The sequence below is a fragment of the Delphinapterus leucas genome, chromosome 3 (genome assembly GCF_059928025.1).
Source record: "Delphinapterus leucas isolate spDelLeu-1000000601 "Yukka" chromosome 3, BTC_Dleu_Yukka2, whole genome shotgun sequence".
In the NCBI taxonomy this organism is placed as follows: Eukaryota; Metazoa; Chordata; class Mammalia; order Artiodactyla; family Monodontidae; genus Delphinapterus; species Delphinapterus leucas.
This window is the reverse complement of record NC_143131.1, coordinates 117,506,724-117,531,739: the sequence shown is the minus strand read 5'-3', so window position 1 is coordinate 117,531,739 and position 25,016 is coordinate 117,506,724. Positions and strand designations below refer to the sequence as shown.

The following is a 25,016-nucleotide window of genomic DNA, read 5'->3' as shown; positions in this document are numbered from 1 at the left end:
AAGAGGCAGGAATTGAATTTATTCTTTACATTTGCTTCTCTGGTGCCTCCTTGGCCTTGCTCACAGCTGAGCCCAGGTGTTCCTGGTCTAGAAATTGGAGCCTTTGGGTAGTGTCTGATGTTTAGCCCATGTCACATGTCATATCTACACAGAAATGGGAAGGGGTATGTTTATGAGGTCTGCTTGCTGGCTGTCTTGACTGAAAGCATTCTTTTTTTTTTTTTAATTTTTTTAATTTTATTTTTTATATAGCAGGTTCTTATTAGTTATCCATTTTATACATATTACTGTATATATGTCATTCCCAATCTCCCAATTCATCCCACCACCCCCACCCCCACGCCACGTTCCCCCCTTGGTGTCCATACGTTTATTCTCTACATCTGTGTCTCTATTTCTGCCCTGCAAACCAGTTCATCTGTACCATTTTTCTAGGTTCCACACATATACATTAACATACGATATTTGTTTTTCCCTTTATGACTTACTTCACTCTGTATGACAGTCTCTAGATCCATCCACGTCTCTACAAATGACCCAATTTCATTCCTTCTTTATGGCTGAGTAATATTCCATTGTATATATGTACCACATCTTCTTAATCCATTCGTCTGTTGATGGGCATTTAGGTTGCTTCCATGACCTGGCTATTGTAAATAGTGCTGCAGTGAACATTGGGGTGCATGTGTCTTTTTGAATTATGGTTTTCTCTGGGTATATGCTCAGTAGTGGGATTGCTGGGTCATATGGTAGTTCTATTTTTAGTTTTTTAAGGAACCTCCATACTGTTCTCCATAGTGGCTGTATCAGTTTACATTCCCACCAGCAGTGCAAGAGGGTTCCCTTTTCTCCACACCCTCTCCAGCATTTGTTGTTTGTAGATTTTCTGATGATGCCCATTCTAACTGGTGTGAGGTGATACCTCATTGTAGTTTTGATTTGCATTTCTCTAATTATTAGTGATGTTGAGCAGCTTTTCATGTGCTTCTTGGCCATCTGTATGTCTTCTTTGAAGAAATGTCTATTTAGGTCTTCTGCCCATTTTCTGATTGGGTTGTTTGTTTTTTAATATTGAGCTGCATGAGCTGTTTATATATTTTGGAGATTAATCCTTTGTCCGTTGATTCGTTTGCAAATATTTTCTCCCATTCTGAGGGCTGTCTTTTCGTCTTGTTTGTAGTTTCCTTTGCTTTGCAAAAGCTTTTAAGTTTCATTAGGTCCAATTTGTTTATTTTTGTTTTTATTTCCATTACTCTAGGAGGTGGATCAAAAGAGATCATGCTGTGATTTATGTCAAAGAGTGTTCTTCTTATGTTTTACTCTAAGAGTTTTATAGTGTCTGATCTTACATTTAGGTCTTTAACCCATTTTGAGTTTATTTTTGTATATGGTGTTCGGGAGTGTTTTAATTTCATTCTTTTACATGTAACTGTCCAGTTTTCCCAGCACCACTTATTGAAGAGACTGTCTTTTCTCCATTGTATATCCTTGCCTCCTTTGTCATAGATTAGTTGACCATAGGTGCTTGGGTTTATCTCTGGGATTTCTATCCTGTTCCATTGATCTATATTTCTGTTATTGTGCCAGTACCATACTGTCTTGATTACTGTAGCTCTCTAGTATAGTCTGAAGTCAGGGAGTCTCATTCCTGCAGCTCTGTTTTTTTTCCCTCAAGACTGCTTTGGCTAGTCTGGGTCTTTTGTGTCTCCATACAAATTTTAAGATTTTTTTGTTCTAGTTCTGTAAAAAATGCCATTGGTAATTTGATAGGGATTGCATTGAATCTGTAGATTGCTTTGGGTAGTATAGTCATTTTCACAATATTGATTCTTCTAATCCAAGAACATGGTATATCTCTCCATCTGTATCATTTTTGATTTCTTTCAATAGTGTCTTATAGTTTTCTGCATACAGGTCTTTTGTCTCCCTAGGTAGGTTTATTCCTAGGTATTTTATTCTTTTTTTGCAATGGTAAATGGGAGTGTTTTCTTAATTTCTCTTTCATATTTTTCATCATTAGTGTATAGGAATGCAAGAGATTTCTGTGCATTAATTTTGTATCCTGCAACTTTACCAAATTCATTGATTAGCTCTAGTAGTTTTCTGGTGGCATCTTTGGGATTCTCTATGTATAGTATCATGTCATCTGCAAACAGTGACAGTTTTACTTCTTCTTTTCTGGCTTGGATTCCTTTTATTTCTTTTTCTTCTCTGATTGCCGTGGCTAGGACTTCCAGGACTATGTTGAATAATAGTGGCGAGAGTGGACATCCTTGTCTTGTTAGAGGAAATGCTTTCAGTTTTTCACCATTGAGAATGATGTTTGCTGTGGTTTTTTCGTATATGGCCTTTATTATGTTGAGGTAGGTTCCCTCTATGCCCACTTTCTGGCGAGTTTTTAATCATAAATGGGTGTTGAATTTTGTCAAAAGCTTTTTCTGCATCTGTTGAGATCATATGATTTTTATTCTTCAATTTGTTAATATGGTGTATCACATTGATTTGCATATATTGAAGAATCCTTGCATCCCTGCGATAAATCCCACTTGATCATGGTGTATGATCCTTTTAATGTGTTGTTGGATTCTGTTTGCTAGTATTTTGTTGAGGATTTTAGCATCTATAGTCATCAGTGATATTGGTCTGTAATTTTCTTTTTTTGTAGTATCTTTGTCTGGTTTTGGTATCATGGTGATGGTGACCTCATAGAATGAGTTTGGGAATGTTCCTCCCTCTTATATATTTTGGAAGAGTTTGAGAAGGATGGGTGTTAGCTCTTCTCTAAATGTTTGATAGAATTCACCTGTGAAGCCATCTGGTCCTGGACTTTTGTTTGTTGGAAGATTTTTAGTCACAGTTTCAATTTCATTACTTGTGATTGGTCTGTTCATATTTTTTATTTCTTCCTGGTTCAGTCTTGGAAGGTTATATACCTTTCTAAGAATTTGTCCATTTCTTCCAGGTTGTCCATTTTATTGGCATAGAGTTGCTTGTAGTAGTCTCTTAGGATGCTTTGTATTTCTGTGGTGTCTGTTGTAACTTCTCCTTTTTCATTTCTAATTTTATTGATTTGAGTCTTCTCTCTGTTTTTCTTGATGAGTCTGGCTAATGGTTTATCAATTTTGTTTATCTTCTCAAAGAACCAGCTTTTAGTTTTATTGATCTTTGCTATTGTTTTCTTTGTCTATTTCATTTATTTCTGCTCTGATCTTTATGATTTCTTTCCTTTTGCTAACTTTGGGTTTTGTTTGTTCTTCTTTCTCTAGTTCCTTTAAGTGTAAGGTTAGATTGTTTATTTGAGATTTTTCTTGTTTCTTGAGGTAGGCTTGTATTGCTATAAACTTCCCTCTTAGAACTGCTTTTGCTGCATCCCATAGGTTTTGGATCATCGTTTTTTTGTTGTAATTTGTCTCTAGGTATTTTTTGATTTCCTCTTTGATTTCTTCAGTGATCTGTTGGTTATTTGGTAATGTATTGTTTACCCTCCATGTGTTTGTGTTTTTTATGTCTTTTTCCCTGTAATTGATTTCTAGTCCCATAGTGTTGTGGTCAGAAAATGTGATTGATATGATTTCAGTTTTCTTAAATTTACTGAGGCTTGATTTGTGACCTAGGATGTGATCTGTCCTGGAGAATTTCCGTGTACTCTTGAGAAGAATGTGTAATCTGCTGTTTATTTTAATAAATTTATTCATTTATTTATTTTATTTTTGGCTGCTCTGTGTCTTCGTTGCTGCACGAGGGCTTTCTCTGGTTGTAGTGAGCCGGGGCTACGCTTCGTTGTAGTGCGTGGGCTTCTCATTGCGGTGTCTTCTCTTGTTGTGGAACACGAGCTCTAGGCACACAGGCTTCAGTAGTTGTGGCACGTGGGCTCAGTAGTTGTGGCTCATGGGCTCCAGAGTGCAGGGTCAAAGTTGTGGCAATGGGCTTAGTTGCTCCACAGCATGTGGGATCTTCCTGGACCAGGGCTTGAATCCATGTCCCCTGCATTGGCAGGCAGACTCTTAACCACTGCACCACCAGGGAAGCCCTAATCTGCTGTTTTTGGATGGAATGTACTATAAATATCAATTAAATCTATCTGGTTGGGGCTTCCTATAAATAAATGATGACACAATGCATCCATAAAGAGAGAGGGAGGGAGGGAGGGAGGGAGGGAGGAAAGAAAAGAACGAAAGAAAGAAAAGAAAGAAAGAATTGCTAATCAGGAATTTAAAAAAAAAATCTATCTCGCCTATTGTGTCATTTAAAGCTTGCGTTTCCTTACTTATTTTCTGTTTGGATGATCTGTCCATTGGTGTAAGTGAGGTGTTAAAGTCCCTCACTATTATTGTGTTACTGTCAATTTCCCCTTTTATAGCTGTTAGCAGTTGCCTTATGTATTGAGGTCCTCCTATGTTGGGTACATGTATATCTGTAATTGTTATATCTTCTTGGATTGATCCCCTGGTCATTATGTAGTGTCCTTCCTTGTCTCTTGTAACATTTTTTATTTTAAAGTCTGTTTTATCTGGCATGAGTATTGCTCTCCTTTGATTTCCATTTACATGAAATATCTTTTTCCATCCCCTCACTTTCAGTCTGTATGTGTCCCTAGGTCTAAAGTGGGTCCCTTGTAGACAGCGTATATATGGGTCTTCCTTTTGTATCCATTTAGCAAGACTGTGTCTTTTGGTTGGAGCATTGAATCCATTCACGTTTAAGGTAATTATCGATATGTATGTTCCTATGACCATTTTCTTAATTATTTTGGGTTTGTTTATGTAGGTCGTTTTCTTCTCTTGTGTTTCCCACTTAGAGAAGTTCCTTTAGCATTTGTTGTAGAGCTGGTTTGGTGGTGTTGAATTCTCTTAGCTTTTGCTTGTCTGTAAAACTTTTGATTTCTCCATGGAATCTGAATGACATCCTTGCCAGGTAGAGTAATCTTGGTTGTAGGTTCTTTCCTTTCATAGCTTTCAATATATCATGCCACTCCCTCTGGCTTGTAGAGTTTCTGCTGAGAAATCAGCTGTTAACCTTATGGGAGTTCCCTTGTATGTTATTTGTCGTTTTTCCCTTGTTGCTTTCAATAATTTTTCTTTGTTTTTAATTTTTGTCAGTTTGATTACTATGTGTCTTGGCATGTTTCTCCTTGGGTTTACCCTGCCTGGGACTCTTTGTGCTTCCTGGACTTGGGTGGCTATTTCCTTTCCCATGTTAGGGAAGTTTTCGACTATAATCTCTTCAAATATTTTCTCGGGTCCTTTCTCACTCTCTTCTCCTTCTGGGACCTCTGTAATGCGAATGTTGGTGCGTTTATTGTTGTCCCAGAGGTCTCTTAGGGTGTCTTCATTTCTTTTCATTATTATTTTTTTTAATCTTGTTCCGCGGCAGTGAATTCCACCATTCTGTCTTCCAGGTCACTTATCCGTTCTTGTGCCTTAGTTATTCTGCTATTGATTCCTTCTAGTGTATTTTTCATTTCAGTTATTGTATTGTTCATCTCTGTTTGTTTCTTCTTTAATTCTTCTAGGTCTTTGTTTGACATTTCTTGCATCTTCTCGATCTTTGCCTCCATTCTTTTTCTGAGGTCCTGGATCATCTTCACTATCATTATTCTGAATTCTTTTTCTGGAAGGTTGCCTATCTCCACTTCATTTAGTTGTTTTTCTGGGGTTTTATCTTGTTCCTTCATCTGGTACATAGTCCTCTGCCTTTTCATTTGTCTGTCTTTCTGTGAATGTGGTTTTTGTTCCACAGGCTGCAGGGTTGTAGTTCTTCTTGCTTCTGCTGTCTGCCCTCTGGTGGATGAGGCTATCTAAGAGGCTTGTGCAAGTTTCCTGATGGGAGGGACTGGTGGTGGGTGGAGCTGGCTGGTGCTCTGGTGGGTAGAGCTGGCTGGTACTCTGGTGGGCAGAGCTGAGTAAAACTTTAATCTGCTTGTCTGCTGATGGGTGGGGCTGGGTTCCCTCCCTGTTGGTTGTTTGGCCTGAGGCAACCCAACGCTGGAGACTACCCGGCTCTTTGGTTGGGCTAATGGCGGACTCTGGGAGGGCTCACACCAAGGACTACTTCCCAGAACTTCTGCTGCCAGTGTCCTTGTCCTCATGGTGAGCCACAGCCACCCCTTGCCTCTGCCGGAGACCCTCTAACACTAGCAGGTAGGTCTGGTTCAGTCTCCTATGGAGTCACTGCTTCTTCCCCTGCGTCCTGATGCGCACACTACTTTTTGTTTGCCCTCTAAGAGTGGAGTCTCTGTTTCCCTCAGTCCTGTTGAAGTCCTGCAGTCAAATCCTGCTAGCCTTCAAAGTCTGATTCTCTAGTAATTCCTCCTTCCATTTCTGGACCCACAGGTTGGGAAGCCTGACGTGGGGCTCAGAACCTTCACTCCTGTGGGTGGACTTCTGTCGTATAAGTATTCTCCAGTTTGTGAGTCACCCACCCAACAGTTACGAGATTTGATTTTATTGTGATTGTGCCCCTCCTACTGTCTCACTGTGGCTTCTCCTTTGTCTTTGGATATGGGGTATCTTATTTGGTGAGTTCCGGTGTCTTCCTGTCAATGATTGTTCAGCAGTTAGTTGTGATTCTGGTGCTCCTGCCAGAGGGAGTGCTTGACTGAAAGTATTCTTGATTATGCCTTTTAATTACCACTTATTATCATCACGGGTAGAGAAACGTACAGCAGTCAATGAATTGATCCATGTCTTGCCACTTCCCTTTCTGCAAGTTGCCTGCCCTTTCTGTCTTGTGAGAGAGAGGAGTCCTAGAAATGGGAAGAAGAATGAGAGATGCATCCCAAAGATCTGGTGAGGAAGGCTGATGCCAGTGGACTTTTAAATGGACGTCTCTTTACATTTGTGAATAGTTTCATGCTTATGCCTCTCATTTCTATGAGCCTCCCAAGGAGGGCATCTGTCTGACCAAACTGTAGAAAACTAGCAGGCTTTAGTTCAGTGGAAGAAACATAAAGTAGGACAGTCAATACAGAAAACATTGATTGGTCATGCTTTGAATCCAGTGAGTAGTAGACATTGGAAGCATAAAAGGCCAGCTCCTTAGGAAGGATTTTAAAGGTTGATTTTGTGACCCTCTGCATCTCGTACTCATGAGGGTTGAATTTGATTATATTTGTGAAGCAAAATCTCCACCCCTGGGCCCAGCTGCTAAAGTCTAAATTCACGGTATTTCTGTGCTGGAAGAGATCATCCGAGGGGGTCTTTATATCAAGTTCATTGCAAACATCAGGACTGAGTCTTGTTCAGATCCAAGGGATGGCTGTTTGTGGTTCCTTGGGTGAGTAAAGAGGAGGTACCCTTCTAGTTCTGTCACCACCCAGGGCTTCAGTTTTGCTTTCCATTGGTTCCTATTTTACTGATAAAAGGAGCCCCAGAGAAGTGAAATGGGCCATATACTTTTTTTAGGGCCACCAGTGTATTAGTGGCAGAGCCAAGACTCAAGCCAGAGAGCTCAAAGAAGATGGCCATAGATGTTGCTAGAATTATTTAGAGCCTTGTAAAGATGCAAGATATTATTGCAGTTAAAAATCTCTAGGGAGGGAGAATGCCCTGCCTCCACTGACTGCCTTGTTTATTATCTTACAACTCTCACCAGTGAGGTTTTTGGCTGTCATGCTGATTTTTTAAAAAAATTTATTTATTTTATTTATTTATTTTTGGCTGCGTTGGGTCTTTGTTGCTGTGTATGGGCTCCTTCCAGCTGTGGTGAGCAGGGGGCCACCCCCTGCTGCGGTACGTGTGCTGCTCATTGCGGTGGCTTCTCTCCTGGGGCGGAGCGCAGGCCCTAGGGTGTGGGCTTCAGTAGTTGTGGCGCACGGGCTTCACTGCTCTGCGGCATGTGGGATCCTCCTGGTCCAGGGCTTGAACCCATGTCTCCTGCATTGGCAGGCATATTCTCAACCACTGTGCCACCAGGGAAGCCCTGATGTTTCTCCTATTTATGTTGAAGTGTGTTTCCTTTTGCTCTTATCCCAAAGGAAATAGATTTGAAGTTTCCACTTGTTGTAGAAACAGTGAAGTAGTTCCCAGGCCAGACTGCTGTGTGTTCTGTAAAGAATGGAGCCAGTGAACCAGTGGACCTTATTTTGTGATCCAAGCAAACCTTTAAAACATTTCTAAAAGAAAAAGAAAGTGAAGGAATAAACGGTATGTCAGGTGGTTTAAAACCACTCAGGGGTCCAATGTTTGTAGCAGCACTGTTTACAATAGCCAAGACATGGAAGCAACCGAAGTGTCCCAACACAGATAAATGGATAAAGTAGATGTGTTATATATATATATACATATATATATGTATATATATACAGTGGAATATTACTCAGCCATAAAAAAGAATGAAATAATGTCATTTGCAGCAACATGGATGGACCTAGAGATGATCATACTAAGTGAAGTAAGTCAGAGAAAGACAAATATCATATGATATCACCTATATGTGGAATCTAAAATAAATGATACAAGTGAACCTATTTACAAGACAGACAGACTCACAGACATAGAAAACAAATGTATGGTTACAGGAGGGGAAAGGGGCCGGGAGGGATAAGTTAGGAGTTTGGGATTAACAGGTACACATACTATATATAAAACAGATGAACAACAAGGACCTACTGTATAGCACCGGGAACTATATTCAGTATCTCGTAATAACCTATAATGGAGAGACTTCCCTGGTGGTCCAGTGGTTAAGACTCCATGCTTCCACTGCAGGGGGCACGGGTTTGATCCCTGGTTGGGGAACTAAGATCCTGCATGCCGTGTGGTGAGGCCAAAACAAATGAACAACCTATAATGGAAAAGAATCTGAAAAAGAATAAATATATACGTACTGAAACTAACACAACATTATAAATCAACTATACTTCAGTTGAAAAAAAAACCCACTCATGGGTCAGCTCGCTTGGTTTGTTACTCTGCTATTTACTTATTAGATTTCAGATTGTGAACAAATTACTTATTTTCTCCAAGCCTTGATTTTATAATCTGTAGAATGGGAATAGTAATAGCTACTTTTGTTAACTGAATTGAGAATTGCAGAAAGTGCATCCTCTGGCACAGTATAAGTGCTCTATATATTATTATCAATAATGACAGCAACAGCAGTTTCCAGTTCCTGACCTGGTGAGAGGGTAAGTTATGCTGACTGGGCAAGTGTGTGATCTTAACCATCGCATCATTGTGTTTGTTGGTTGGCTTATTATTCCTATCAATCACACTGATCATGCTCATGCTAAATAACTAAAAGTTTTGAACAGCAAGGAAGTTTGCAGCTTCTCTGCCATCTCTTTCCTTACTCGGCTTAGTTCTTACCTTTTTGAGGCTCTCTCTAACTGGCTGCCCCAGTCAGGGGACTCCGTTTCCTGTGCAGTGTCTGCCATGGTGATTTTAATGGAGCAGGGCTGGCTGGTCCAGAGTCTGCCTACAGCCCTCTGAGGCAATGTGTTCTTGTCTCTTGCCTTCTGCTTTTCAGCCAGACATGAAGCCATTAGCTCATTAAGGGGACTTTGACTTCTGTCACAGCTTTCTTCTGATTTGTATGCCCATTTCTGGCCTTGTGCAAGGTCAGAGGGGCATAGTCAAATACACTGACCCGGATTTTGTGCTCAAGTTGGCTCTTTTCCTGTGAGATTTGCAACTGGTTCAGTGTAGCAATGGGGGTGGGAGTGGGGAAAAAGCCCCTGAAGTTACTGCCCCCCATTATATTGATTTCAAGCTGGGGTTTTAAAAATCCTGAGCATCATAACTATAGCCTGTGCCTTACTTCTCTGAATGAAGCAAATAGGGTAAAACCTCGTTATTTGGGGGCAAGACCAGTCTGAATAGGTAACAAACCCCAGAAATTAAAGAGTGTTTTCAAAGAAATGCCATTGTCTTAAAATTTGGGACAGGCCTCTGCACTATCTTTCTCGTCTAGTCTTACTGCTTCCTCTGTTTCCTGGAACTGTACCTGAGTTTTTATAGGAGCCTCCTCCTGTCTTTTCCTTAGGCTTCCTCCAGGACATTGTGTACCACTGTCCATTAGGGTCTTCCTAAATACAGTGCAGATTGGAGAACACTCATGTTTAGAAGCTTTCAGTGGCACTTACTGGCTGCTAAATAAATTCCGTATGTATTAGTTGTCCTGGTGTTCATGCTTATCATGGTGTATCCCTGTCCTACCACTTTAATTATATCCTGTACTGTTACCAACACCCTTTGCCCCTGGTAAACTGATCCACGTGGTCCTGTAATCATTCCGCGTGTTTGCGTCTGCCAGTTCTTTTGTCCAGAGTACTCTCTGCTTAGTTTCCTACTTTATGCTGCAGATCCACCTTCTTCAGTCAGTCTTGCCTGTTACCTACTCATCTGTATCCCCATAGCAACACTTTGATTATAGAATTCAGCATACTTTACCCTGGTTCATTGCTTTGTCTCTTATTGTATGAGGATCTCATGGACATGGGCATGCTTTATTTTGTCTCCAGCATAATGCTGAGTGTAACATGGACACCATAAATGCTTGTTGAATGAATGAATACATGAATGCCTGAGAAATGATTAACAGTTATGTTCAAATCTCAATTCTTCCCTGAAATATTCCTTGATCCCTAATCACAGTGAGTCTGGCACACTCAACTCCCAGAGCCCTTTGTGTGAAACAGTCTGATTCTTTAGAGTAAGTCTTATCTTCCCAACTTGATTAGAAATTCTCGGAGGGCAGAAACTGCATCCCTCATTCTTCTTCTTTGTGTACCCAGCCCCCAGCATAATTCCTGGCACATAGAGGGTGTTTAATACATGCTTTTGAATCCAGGAATCCAGCCATTTGGTCAATTCCTCTGCCTACCAGTTCATCAGCCTTCTCTGTCACTCACTGGCCAGGGGTCTCCAACTCAAAGATGTTCCAGGGCCGGGTCAGAAACAGTGTGAGGCAGCAGGGAATGTTGGGCTGTGTCAAACCGGAGCGCTTATGAGCTCCATGGGGGACAACTGCTACTCAGCCCATTATTGCCATGGGCGAGTGTGGCTTTAGTGGCCTCCTCATCTCATGTTACAAGAGAAGCTAGAAATCCAGATTTTAATGTGAAATCCACAAGGACTACCAAAGCACATCTGTGGTATAGATTTGACCTATACACTATCCATTTGTGACCTTTGGGTAGAGGCTGAAATTTCACACATTTAAGTTCCTTGTGGAAGAAGATAGGGAGGGGAGGGCATAACCTGAAAGCTTTTGAGGGAGTTTTGGTGAAAGCCTAGCTTGGGTAGAGAGCATTTTGTGACTTTCTGTGGGTAGTGACTTAGTTTCTTGAGCTGAGTCCTGCAGAGACCATGCACGGTCTGGGCTTCATCCTCCCTTGTATTCTGTCCCCAGAAAGATGGTGTCCTGGGGACATGCGTGATTTTTGCTCTTTTTGCCCAGCCTCGGCTGAGGCAGGTTTGTTGGTTGTTCTTGCTTCTGTCGACTTCTAAGGGCCTGGTGGTCAGGCTGGTACAGTGTGAAGTCCCAGAGACCATTCCTGTTAATGGCTTCTCTGAGAAGGGGTTCTGGATGAGCAAGCACAACCGAAAGGGAAATATATTGTACAAAATCATTGCCTAAATGTGGTCAGCCAAGGGGCAAAGCAGTATAATAGCCAGAAGGAAATCTGTACCTCTATGGAGCCTCTTGGAGGGCATTATCTTTCTTTTGGCTGTCCTGTTCTTTTCATAGTCTCTAAGGGCCCATGGCAGTGCTTACTGCTTGGTATTACTTGCGGGTCTGAAAGTGTTGCCACCAGTGGTATCCTCATCTGCAGTAGAAACTAGCTAATTGGAATATCTGGAAGAATACATGAGACACTGAAAAGAGTGGTCGTCTCTGGTGAGACCCCCTGTGTGGCTGGAGAACAGGAGAGGAGGGAGACTGACTTTTCATTGTATACCTTTGTGTGCTTTCTTTAATTTGAACCATGTACATATATTGTTATTTTTTTAATGTACCTGAGCACGCCTAAGTTTGATCTCTTCAAATTCTCTGTTCTCTCTTTAGTCCTGAAGCATGGGTTTCTCTGTAAACACCTAGACCCAGTCACTGTAGATTGCCTCTCAGAGGTGGCAGCCTTGCTTCTCTGGTCCCCAGAAGTGTTTTAGGGTTTCTCACTTAGGGGTCTTAGAATGACAGTCAGGCCTAAAGTACGTTCAACATTTTACTGTTTTTAAAGGGCTTTTGGATACATTGTTTTATCTGATCCTTACAACATCCCCATTTTATAGAGGTGAAAAATTGAGGTTTGGGGAGTCTGAATGACTTACTTGGGGCCATATAGCTAGTCAGGGTAGAGCTGTGACTGTTCCGGCTAGCCTTAGTTTACATTCATGCCCCTTGCTCTAAGTTCTTATGGCAGTGAGGTAGTCTTCTCTTTTTGGAATTCTCTTACAGGTTTTCAGAGCTGTTGCAGTAGGGGCAGGGGGTGGAGCTGTGGTGTTTTCTCTTTCCTCTTTCGGCTCTAGCTTTTCCCTCTTTAGGAATCTCAGTTACATAGGCCTGTCTTCTCTGGAAAAAAGGGGTCAGTAGTAGGTTTCTCCATTTTCTAGATAGGGTAAATTAAAGCTCCATTGGGGCGATACCTTTTAGGGAAGCTTGAATTGACAGTCTGGTTTTCTATTCTTTGCTGAGTGTTATTGCTATTAGGCAGAGGGCTTTGTTTCCAGGTTACAAATCTTTTGAGCAAAGAAGTAAGTATGGAATAGAATTGGAAGGACTCATGTAGTCCTTGGATATAATTTAATGCTCCATGTCCCAGAGAGAGTAAACATTGTAAAGTGTGCAGGATGGATTTGGATTAATATCCTGACAACATATGGTTTGGCATGTAGGGCACTCCCTGGGAGTGCCCTGGGAGATCCTCCTCACCATACACAGCCTGCCTTTGCCGGGCGGTCCCGTCCCACAGGTCTTCCCAGCAGCTGTTGTGCACCTGGGTGAATCATCAGCTTCCCTAAGCATTGAAAAAAACAATTTTAACTGATGAAAGCCCTCATACAGGAGGCAAAATAAACAGACAACCCTGAGAGACAGTGTGTTTTAGTACTTCTTAGTTTCCCCTGAGTTTGTCCAGGGTATTCACTTCCATTAGAAACACTGGCTGATACTCACCACTGGTCTCTTTAGAATACAACGTTGGAAATCATCTTACCCTGGGACTTCCCTGGTGGTGCAGTGGTTAAGAATCCTCCTGCCAATGCAGGGGACACGGGTTCCATCCCTGGTCCGGGAAGATCCCGCATGCCTCAGAGCAACTAAGCCCGTGCGCCACAACTACTGAGCCTGCGCTCTAGAGCCCGTGAGCCACAGCTGCTGAGCCCGCGTGCCACAGCTACTGAAGCCCGCGCGCCTAGAGCCCGTGCTCCACAACAAGAAAAGCCACTGCAATGAGAAGGCCCCGCCCACACCGCAACAAAGAGTAGTGCTATCCTGCTCGCTGCAACCAGAGAAAGCCCGCGCGCAGCAACGAAGACCCAATGCAGTCAAAAATAAATAAATTAATTAATTTTTAAAAAAATCATCTTACCCTTTCCAGTCTGCTGCCCCTGGTGTCATGGGTGTGGAAGGTCTCTGGAAGCTTCAGAGAGGCAGTGAGCACCATGGAGGGAAGGCTCAACTGCTTCTAAGAACTAAGCAGAAATCTTTGACTTTTTACCTTTTCTGTTCTTACTTAAATCAGAATAAGGTTGCCTTCAAAGAGAATTCTGTGTATTACTGACACAGCTCAGAGTGGGAGAGGCTCCTGGTACCTCCTTTGCAATCTCTGAAGAGAACTTATTGGGGGCATGCAGAGATCATGCTCAGCTTATCTTTATTCACCTAACCCTAACCTGTGCTATGCTGAAGAGAGTTGTTATAGAGATATGTACCAGCTGATGGCTTAGTCAAGGCCTCACTGTTTGGCAGCTTTGCAGGTCTGGAGACTCAGCTAGTTCACCCAGGTTTAAGTTCCAGTGGGCTCTCTTAAGCATATGAAATTCATGAGACCATCAAGCCACAGTTTCAGTTAACTAATTAGCTCTGAGAAACATGACTACCAAGTTGATTTGTGTGCACAGGTAGGAGCATTGTCTCCACTATAGGAAAGGTGAGCTGGGAGCCAACTCAGCCCTGGAGGAAGTCAAGGTGAAGCATGGTGGAAAGCTCTTGGCTGTAGATAAGATATACACGGATTCAAACGGTATACTAGCTGTGAGACTTGAGATGAGTTATTTAACCTCTCTGCTCCTATTTCTTCATTTGTAAACCCCCCCTGGAGTTTTCAGATATGCACATAGTAAGCACTCAGTAAATATTTCGTCCTATTTATTCCCCTGTCTCCTTCCCTCTCCTCTTCTTTCCTCGCAGCATTGTTCTTCTAGGGCTATATCTGTATTCTGACCAAAATACACTCGTCAGTCTGTTCGGGCACCAGGAATGTATTGGAGAGAGATTCATTTTTATTCTCTAGATTCCCTTTTATGTATCCTTTGCAGACCACAGTCATTCTTTTACCACAGGTTACAGTAGGAACAACTAGATTCTAGCTCTCCTCAATCTGTTGCAACCTAAGTAGGCTTTCTGGCTACCATTGAATCTACAGTTTTGGTTTTTTTAAAAAATAAATTTATTTATTTTTGTCTGCATTGGGTCTTCGTTGCTGTGCATGGGCTTTCTCTAGTTGTGGCGAGTGGGGGCTACTCTTCGTTGTGGTGCGCAGGCTTCTCATTGCAGTGGCTTCTCTTGTTGCGGAACATGGGCTCTAGGTGTGCAGGCTTCAGTAGTTGCAGCATGCGGGCTCAGTAGTTGTGGTGCATGGGCTGAGTTGTTCCGTGGCATGTGGGATCTTCCCGGACCAGGGCTCAAACCCGTGTCCCCTGCATTGGCAGGCGGATTCTTAACCACTGTGCCACCAGGGAAGCCCCAAATCTACAGTTTTTTGCTGAGCACCCACTATGTGTCAGGTACTGCTTGGCCATGAGAATATAGTGGTGAAAGAGACAGAAACACCTTTCCAAACTCCCTTCTCAGATGGGTTACTTCTGTGGATGACTGGTCTTGTGCATTTTTTGTTGCTTCATACTAATTTCCTTCTGAGAGGACAATCTTCTCCCTAGACCTAGGAGACAGTGCCCCTTTGTGCTGCCTGGGCCATGCCTGCTGGCTTGCTTGCTCCCAAGTGATGAGAGTAGTAGCAAGCTGAGGCTGAAGGAGAAAGCCCTGTGGGCTACTACTGCCTCGGCCACACGTGTCCCAAAGGCCTGCACTTGGCACTCTTGAATGTTCCTTTTCTCCTTGCACACAGATTATAGTGTTCATGGGTAATTTAAATTCAAATAACCTTCCGCCCCTCTCCGCCTTTAAAAAAAAAAAAAAGAGCCCTGTGTATTACAGGGTAGAGAACAAAGAGGGGCAGCCCTGGTCTCCTGGTGGGGTTTGTTTTATCATGTGTTTTTTATGCAGCCTCGCTATGGGTTGCCTTTTCTTTAATAAGGCTAATGTGTAATTCAGGCATATTGATATTCTGTAGTCATAGAATCTCACATCTTTCTCTACTTTGTCATATGTAGCGTGACATATATAGTCACATATATATACTGTGTCAGGGGCTTCGGCTGACCGGAAGTGGGACTTGCTTCTCCATTTTGGACTCCAGGCTGCATCCTGGCCCCTGGTGGGCTCTGCATGAAGAAGGCCCAGCAGCCAGGTTGACGGATTTCTTAGCTTCAAAATGGGGCCTGAAGATAGCCCTCTGTTCCCTCTTCTTCTTTCTGTTGCCAATTTACCAGCAGTTGCCAAGAAGTGTGTATAGGGAAGCAGGCAGAATGGCTCTGTGGGAACCATTTATATGAGAGCTCCCAGTGGAGAAATGCATTTTCCTTTCCTCCTTCTCTTGCTGTGGTGTGTAGCATTGTGATTTGGTACTGCTTGTCCCTCTGCAGTACTGAGGCCTGTACACGACTCCTCTGACCCTGTAGGGGTTTTCAACAATAAATTGCTTGCTGCTTGGTGTTTCCGCCAAATTCCTTCACCTTCCCAGGAATGGGGGAGTGGGTCAACAATTAGGGACCTAGCAGAGCCTCTGTTTCTGGTACTGTGACCGCTGGAAATATGGTGGTTGAGCCCACATGAGCCATGTTTCCCACTGCTGCTGGGCCTGGGCATTTGCTGCAGTTGGATTTAGCTTTAAGAGTCACACTAGAGGCTTGGTTGGAAAGGAGAGAGCACTGAGTAATTATTGCTTATGTACCAGTTAAACCTATCAGCCAACAGATGTTAAGTGCAGGAAAAAAGTGCAATAATGTTATTATAATGGCATAATAGTTATAATAATCAGCTTGCATAGCATTTGATAAGAGGCAGATCCTGTAATGAGTGCAAGGGAAGGGTTAACCTTGTACTATAGCACAGGGAATGGGTGCTTAATCTTCTAAGTGTGGATGTGAATGATTCAGGTATTGAGTTGCTACCCTCTCTGCATAGCTAGAGGGGCTATGGAAACTTCAGCTAGGGTTGTCTGCCTTAAAGGTACTGTCTTTCTCATGGTGTGATGGAGCATACACCATCCTTTGGTTTAAGTTTTACCATCCTAGCACCCAGCAGCAGTGGGTTCTAGGAAAGGCAGAGAGACTTCATTCCTATGGGCCCATTTGGGATTTTCAGAAAATCCAGCATCATCTTCTTAGCTACAGGTGATGAGCTCTACTCCCTACAGTGAAATATATTCCATACCTGGGGGGTGGGGTGTACCTCATTTATATGTACATACTAATTGAGGCTGTGCTTGCAGAAGATAGCCTCTCCTTACCCAGAGAGCTTGCTGGAGCTGCATTCCCACTCTGGATAGGAAGGTGGTGGTGAAGGGGTGAGGAGCAGAGCTGGGCTCATAGATGACCCACAAAGACAGCACTGGGGTAGGAGAAAAGAGTGTTTGGATTCAGGCAGACCTGGGTTTGCTCCTGACCTTGCCACTCGTTAGCTGTTGGACAAGTTTAACCTCCCTGAGCCTCACCTGCCTGACTTTGTATGTGCTTATCTATGTCTCATTTGACTAACAGCCCTGTCTCTGAAGTACCTATCACTATGGCTGCCACTAAGTAGAGCTCAGTAAATGCTTCTGCTTCCTTCACCCCACCCCCACCTGCCTATCCTAAAGAGTAGAGGGGCAAGGACAAGACCCTTCTGCTTCTAAAAGGAATTTTGGCCTCAATTAGAGCTTTATGTGAGCTTCTTCAGGCCATGGTGTTGCTTCTCTGAGCCACAATCTGTAGACCTACTTTGAAGCTGCCTCTCAGGGAGACTTTTGATACTTCATGTTTGGGCACATCTCTGCTTTATCCAGGGAGTAAAGATAGGGTTTAAAATCCCTTCAGGGAATGGTATCCCTGCTTCTGCCTCAGTTGCCTGCAGCCTTGCTCCTTTCGCCTTTTTCCTTTGGGTGGGTCATGTGGGGGTACTGCCTGCCTTGGGAAGTACTTGTTTCTTGCAGGGGCTGCTAGTTGTTTGGCTCAGTCTCTTTACTGGGTAAAGGTTATTATATTTCTATATGCCTGGGCTTTTGCTGTGGACTTTTATTTTGGAAGCCTGGAGTACTCAGACAAGGTGATATCTTTTTAGTCTATTTTTGGCTGTAGGCCAGCTTATCACTATGGCTACCATGGCAGGATATAGAAAGTAACTTCTGAAAGAAATTTGGGCAAGAGAAAGGGGGAAGGGGAAGAATAGTTTGTCTTAAGGTCACAAGAGGAGAACAGCTTCTCTAAGCAGAACCATTTTGATTTGGACAGAGCTTCATTTTCCTTCTCTCTGAATTTTTCTTTCAGCCAATAAACATATATATAGTGTCTGTTACATTCCAGACACTATAGTAAGCCCTGAGATACACTTGTGACCAAGTCATATACAGTTCCTGCTTAGAGTATTGAAGAATATAGACATCAAATCAAATTATAACCATATACATAAATGTAAAATTATGATTGTAATAAATGTGTGGAAAGAAAGGAATGTGGTACCATGAGAATATTTGACAGGGGATTTGACTTGATCCTGAGGTTAAGAGGGTATCAGGGAAAGCTTCCTTGAGGAAATGGTGTTTGAGTTAAATTGTGAAGAACAAACAGATGTTTACTAAGCAAAGTGACATGAGGTTGAAGAGCATTTCAGGTTGAGGGCCCAACGTTTACAAAGCCTCCTGGGGGGGTGGGGGTGGGGAGCAAAGAAGCATGACTTCTGTGGGGAACTGAAATAAAATGTGGCCAGAGCACAGAGAGTGAGAGGAGATGGGTACAGGGTCAGGTTGGAGGGGTTGGCAAGGGCAGGCCTGTTCAGCCGTGGCAAGGCATTTTGTATTTACTAGAAGAGTTCTTTGGAAGGTTGTTAGTCGTGGTTGTGGTGATGAGATGATTGAATTTGCACTATGAACAGATCACTCTGTTAGATGGAACATTGGATGGGTTTTGAGAGAGTGAGAATGAAGACCAGAAAAGGAACATCACTGTAATAGGTTACTTGTTTTCCTTCAGTCAGCTAAATGGTAATCTTGAGATCGACCCCATGCCATGTTGCCTTGTTCCTGCTGAGTCAAGTCCTCTCTCAGTGCCCACCGTCAGTGTGTTGTTGGGACCACCTGGCCACTCAGCAGACATGGTGGCTCAGAGTACTGGCATTTGGCATTTTTCCATCTTCCCAGAAAAAGGCCTGGAGGTTTCATGCCTGTCGCTTGTTAACATGTGACAGCAACAAAGCACTTTGTAACCTGCTGTCTTGCCATCCCTGTGTTGGCTGTCACTACTGAGCAAGGGCTTCCCCTTTCACCTTGTACCGCTTAAGCCACTGACACAGGCACCTCCCTGAGATGTGATGTGCCAAGTTAGCAAAGCCAGCACCTGCAGTTTGTATACCACTCAGTTCTGGTTGATGCAGGCATGCACATGTTCTCTCTTGGCAGCAGCCAGCGTCTGGAGGGCCGGAAATGTGCTGTAGTCATTCTTCCCACTGTGTAGCCAGGAAGACTGAGATGCAGGAGGAACCTGTGGTATAAAGAAGCCTGGGTCAGAGTCACACGCTGTCAGACCAAGAGTTAGGTGCATGGTAGGTGGTTCCAGACCCTAGATCAGAGCCCTTCCTCAGCAGTACTGTAGCCTTGGCCACTGCTCCTTTCACTTACTCAGCTGGAAGGCCATGCTGCATATAGTGGTTAGGAGCATGACCCTTGCAATTGAGCAGACCTTAGTTAGAATCTCTGCTTCATTACTTATAAGCTGTGTGATCTTGGACAAGTTACTTCTCTGACCCATAGTTTTCTTAGCTCTAACTGGGAAATAATAATAAGTTTCCACCTCACAGGGTAGTTGTTGTGAAGTATTGGTGAGACTATATGAAAGGTGCTTAGCTTCCTTCACAATGTAAATGATGAATAAAAAGTGGTAACTTTTATTAGCCAAATGGTTTATTTGGCTAATTTTGTTTGTTTTCCATGCTGGGCATGGCATAAAGATGACCTGGCTTTGAGGTGCTTAGTTTTCTGATCACTTTTTTTTTTTTTTGGCTGCATTGGGTCTTCGTTGTGGTGCGCAGGCTTTCTCTAGTTGTGGCGAGCGGGGGCTACCCTTCATTGTGGTGCACGGGCTTCTCATTGCAGTGACTTCTCTTGTTGTGGAGCACAGGCTCTAGGTGCACGGGCTTCAGTAGTTGTGGCACGCGGGCTCAGTAGTTGTGACTCGTGGGCTCTAGAGCGTAGGCTCAGTAGTTGTGGCGCACAGGCTCAGTAGTTGTGGTTCGTGGGCTCTAGAGTGCAGGCTCAGTAGTTGTGGCACACGGGCTTAGTTGCTCTGCGGCATGTGGGATCTTCCTGGACCAGGGCTTGAACCCGTGTCCCCTGCATTGGCAGGCAGATTCTTAACCACTGCGCCACCAGGGACGTCCCTGTGGTCACTTTTTCTGCTGTTCTGTGTGGTCATGCTTCAGTAAAACAAGGAGTCCCCTAGAGAGGATCCCGATCAGATGTCCACTTGGTGATGCTTTGTCTTCCTGTGGGCCTCTTCCTCCTCCTGGGGCCCCTAGCCTCCAGCATGCCTTGATTCCTGTTTGCTCCTGGCTTGGGGGTGGGGGTGCTCAGCTCTTGGTTAGGTAGCCCTGCTTCTTGCTAGGACTGCACCATTTGGAGCAGCCTTCTCTTTTTGTTGCCTTCTGAGTTTCCATTTCTGGTAGTGAATAGCCTTGGCCCCTTTTATTTGTTTCTTGAAACACTCCATTGTTGCTGCTACTTTTCCTTTGTAAAATACTGTGTAAGGTGGTTGACATGAAAGAGACCATGAAAAATAGGCTGGGTTGTGTTTTCTCTAAAGGTTTGTTTAGTACCAAATTGGTGAAATAAAATACCTCCCAGTGGTCTTGGGTGTGGGGAGGGGAGTGATCTTTGTAATGGGATTGTATTTGGTGGAGGTGTTGAAGAAAGTTAATTTGATTTATTTGATTCCTGTGGGGGTGGAAGTGAGGGTGGAGGAAGGACAGAGTCTTTTACATTCTCTGAATCGGAGCCTTCATTGGCTGAGAAGATGAGATGTGTTGGTCTAGAGTGTGCAGGCCCTGACCTGTGTCCATGCTTTCTTCCTCACTCATGGGGGTAGGGGTGTTGCCATGATGAGTTTATATGTCCCTTCATTCACTCACCATTTAGTAAGCTGTGTGCACTGCATTCTGTAGGAAGAAAGAGAATTCCACTTCTGCTAATTGCTAGTTTTTGACCCTGTCCTAGTACTTTTGTGACTCAGTTTCCTCATCTGAATAAGGTATGCTGATACCCACCTGCTGGGGCAGTTAGGATGAAATGAGATAATGTACGTCAAGTGCCTGGCATGTGGTAGGTGCTCAGTGAATGGTGAGGATTATAGTACCTTCAAAGACTTCATACTCCATCAAGTAAAGAAGCCATGGATGGGACCGCAGGTGCCAAGAAAGGCTGGCCAAGGGCACGGAATGGTGAGAATGGATTTGGTTTGTTAAGGAAGGTTCCTGGAGAAGATATTTGGAGTCAGGCCCCAGTCTTTGTTCCTCACTGGGGAATATGAGAGACTGCTTAAGTTAGAAGAAAAGCAATAAGCAGAAGGTTTGAGTGGTCACCCAAAAGAACTATTGTCTCTCCCCCCACCCCCCAAACAGAAAGGGGTTGGGAATCATTAGAGCAAAGTGGATGGGGGCCCTGGCTTTTTCGAGTCAGACTGACCTGGGTTCCAGCCCTGGCTCTGCCTTGTACATGCTGTGTGGTCTTGGGCAAGTCGTTTCCCCTCCTCTCTGAACTTTGGTGTCCTCATCTGTAAAATGGAGATGATAATATCTACTCATAGTGTTGGTTGAAGTTTGAATAAAATAATGTATGTAAAACAGCACGGTGCCCTTGACATAGTACATCTTCAATGACTTATAGATTAAGAAACAGTTGAGCATGTCTCTTGGGAAATGAAACCCTTCGAAATTTCTGGGGACAGTTAAATTTTTTCAAAAGTCAGTCTACGTCCTGGAATAAGCTACCAACTTTCCACAATAAGTTCTTAAGGACCATGTAGCTCCCCTGCCTTTCACTCCCTGCTGGCTTACCATCATACTTAGAATAAGGTCCAAACTCCCTACCCTGGTTATAGGCCTTTCCTGAGCAGATCCCCACCTGCCTGCCTTGGCAGCCACATTTCCTGAACTCTCCCCCTCGATCTCCGTGTTCTTGCCACAGTGACCTCCTTTCTGTTCCTCACATAGAGGACCTTTGCTTCAACTGTACCCTTTGGCTGGGATACTCTTCCCTCACGTTCACTTGACTGACTCCTTGTCATTCAGATCTCAGTTCTGCTGTTACTTAAGAGAAAGACCCTTCCTTTTCTCTGGTTTAAAGTGACTACTTTTGTCATGGTAACGTAATTGTTTGATATTTTTCTTGTTTGCTTCTTGTTGACTGTCTGTTCTCCCTCCACCAGAATGTAAGTTACATGAGAACAGCTGTCTGTCATGTTCACAGCTGTATTTCCAGTGGTAGAAACAGTGCCTGGCATATAGTAGATGATCAGACAACATTTATTGAATGAATGAGCTTGTAAATGAGAATGGATTTTGTTATTACTCAGACTGGGTACACAGGTGCTCACATTCATAATGCTTTGTTTCCTAAGTAAATGTAATCAAGATGATTTTCTTTCTTGTTCATTACTTATTAATTGTTCCCCCCCCCTTCCCCTCAACCATTAATTGGAATCTTCTAGGGAGAGGCTATTTTTCTTTGGCTTCCTTTTATGTGGCTTTCTTTCTTCCAGGCATTTTGTTACTGGAAAGGGGAGTTTGTAGTTATTGGGCTTTGGGCATTGATTTTTAGGTTTTCTGTTATAAGGAAGCAAGCTTTAGTGCATTTGCTTGGAATAAAACAAACACAGAAGCTGACCATGATGGCAAATTTATCTCACTCTGATTTTTCTCACTCTGACACTTTTTGCAGTACTACCTAAGTACTTAGACAAGGGCATTAGACAAGAATTGACAAATTGAGGATGGCCAGATAGACACAAATTCACAGAATGTGAGTAAATAGCAGGGTGAGACATGGAGCAGTCAGAGGGGATAGCGCTTCTCTTTCTGGCAGTGCCCTGTTTTTTCGTGGCAAATGTTAGTGGCATGAGTGAGACCTGGACCAGTTAACTGTTCCCCTTGCAGGGGGCCTGTAACCTAGGGAGCTGCAGGGGCTTGTAGGCTCAGTACTGCTATGCCCACCTGGTAAGTCCTAGGCAATCTGGTTTGCTTTGCTAGGGAAGCACTCCAAGCTCCTAGAATAAGGAAGAAGCAGGAATCCAGCCATCTTTGTAAATGTTTGGGTCCTAAATGTTACTAGTGCTCAAAGACCTGGGCCTGGATTTAGAGAATGAAATCCCAGACATGGATATGAGCAGGAGAGTGTGTCGGGAGCAGAGTAAGCCAGCAGACATGGGCTTAAATTCCTAAAAAGGGTCTGTGTTTATTGAGAACTATAGCCCTGCAAGTACTGGTCTTTACTCATTTCCAAGGCTCCCTTTCTCCCACCTAAAGCTGCCTTTTCCTTTTCCTTGTCTCTTATAGACGGTTATCTTAACCTGCTTTAGATATTGTTGACTCTTCACTATTTATAAAGCTCAGAAAAGGAAGATATTGGATAGTTCCTTGTCAGCTCTCTCCTTATTTTCCTCCTGTGAAGGGCTTAGACTTGTGGTTAATTCAGGGTATTTGGTCACTCTTGTTACTACTAAGTCAGTGTCTTAACTTGCTGTCATTACTGACCATCCTCTGTCCACCTGGGGTAATCTTTAATTTGTGTTTAAATTTATCTAGAAGTCCACTTTTTAGTGACTTTTTTTTTTTTTTTTTTTTTGCGGTACGTGGGCCTCTCACTGTTGCGGCCTCTCCCATTGCGGAGCACAGGCTCCGGACGCGCAGGCTCAGCGGCCATGGCTTATGGGCCCAGCCGCTCCACGGCATGTGGGATTTTCCCAGACCGGGGCACGAACCTGTGTCCCTTGGATCGGCAGGCGGACTCTCAACCACTGCTCCACCAGGGAAGCCCTTTAGTGACTTTTTTAATGCAAGCATTTCAGCTCTAAGCCAGCAAGACAAGTATTTGAAGATTCTGATACCAGAAGGTGGCTTTTTGGTAGAACAGCAAGTAGCTCTGTCAGGCAACTTTCTCTGGGCTCAAAAATCATTGTTCTCACTTCTTTCACCTCCCCTCTTCAGTCTTTTCTGAGCTAAATGATGATCTCTATTCTTTTAATCTTCTCTCACTTCTCTATTTCCTGGTCCTTCTGTTGTTTCTGCAATTCTTGTTCAAAGGAATATTTTCTTTCAGAATTTTCACAGCTTTCTTCTAGCCAGGATTGTAGGTAAAATGTTAGGCTCCATCTCCTTTTCCCCCAGGCTATATAACATGTGTTTTTGTGTGTGTGTGCGATTGTAGGAATGTGGTTGGGATGGGTAAAATGCACTGTTATACACTACCACCCCATTTTGAGTGTCATCCATAATTGAGTCATTTAAAGGTGCATCAGCCTGTGAGTCCCCATACTAGGGGTGGTGATGGCCTACATTTCAGGTAGCTTAACAGGCTACCCCTTTCTTCCTTCCTTCCTTCTTTCCTTCCTTCCTTCCTTCCTTCCTTCCTTCCTTCCTTCCTTCCTTCCTTCCTCCCTCCCTCCCTCCCTCCCTCCCTCCCTCCCTCCCTCTCTCTCTTTCTCTCTTTCTTTCTTTCTTACTTTCTTTCTTTCTTTCTTTCTTTCTTTCTTTCTTTCTTTCTTTTTCTTTCTTTCTTTCTTTCTTTCTTTCTTTCTTCCTTTCCTTTCCTTTCCTTTCCTTTCCTTCCTCTCTCTCTTTCTTCTTGCATTGAGTTTTTTTTTGTTTGTTTTTAGGTTAAAAAGTAAACCAACTTGTATCTCTTTTTATTTTGATTTGCATTGATTTTCTCTTCTTTCCTTAAATCCTAAGAACTTCTTCAAAACCAGTTGCCAATTATTGTGTTCACAAGGATTTGGAGGGTCAGGCCCCCCAGCCCTGCCCCCCCATATTCTTCACCTGTGTATCTGATGGAATAATAGACTACTATGGAAACAGTTCTCAAATGTCTCTCTTCTCTTACACATGCATGCACACACATGCACATGAATGAACACATTCATTTTCTGAGGAATGGACCCTTCTCTAAGAGGAATCCATCTTGTTTCATGCAAATGCCCTTCATTACAGCAAAATTCAGGAGACTTTGAAAAAGGTAGAATTAGTGAGGTTTTTTTTTTTGCCCCCAAAGGCCTCAAAGCTCTTAAAATAAACCTTAAAAAACCTGCCACTCAGAGCTTCAGCTCTGAGAGCAGACAAATTGCAAACCTGGTGCAGTAAGACTCTCCTTCTCTCCTCTGATCTTTTTCCTCTTTCTCTCTCAATTTATTTTAACATCCCCTTTCATGGCGTTACCTAGGAAGTTGATTCAGCCCTTCATTGCCAGCTCTTAGCAGGAGAAGCAGCAGGGCTTC

General features: G+C 43.3%; 1 protein-coding gene across 8 annotated transcripts in view; it reads left to right on the top strand.

Annotated features, from left to right (window-relative positions):
- The window catches only part of SIL1 (SIL1 nucleotide exchange factor), a 313,491-nt gene that overhangs the window by 54,115 nt on the left and 234,360 nt on the right, over positions 1-25,016 (top strand). The window contains exon 1 of one of the 8 annotated variants that reach the window (XM_089908489.1): positions 4,913-6,140. The exons of 6 other annotated variants lie outside the window; for them this stretch is intronic. Coding sequence is in view for 1 of the 2 variants with exons in the window: in XM_089908491.1 (XP_089764617.1) it covers positions 6,771-6,887 (117 nt within the window). In the remaining variant the exon portion in view is untranslated. One more of the 8 variants, XM_089908491.1, reaches the window with a different exon arrangement.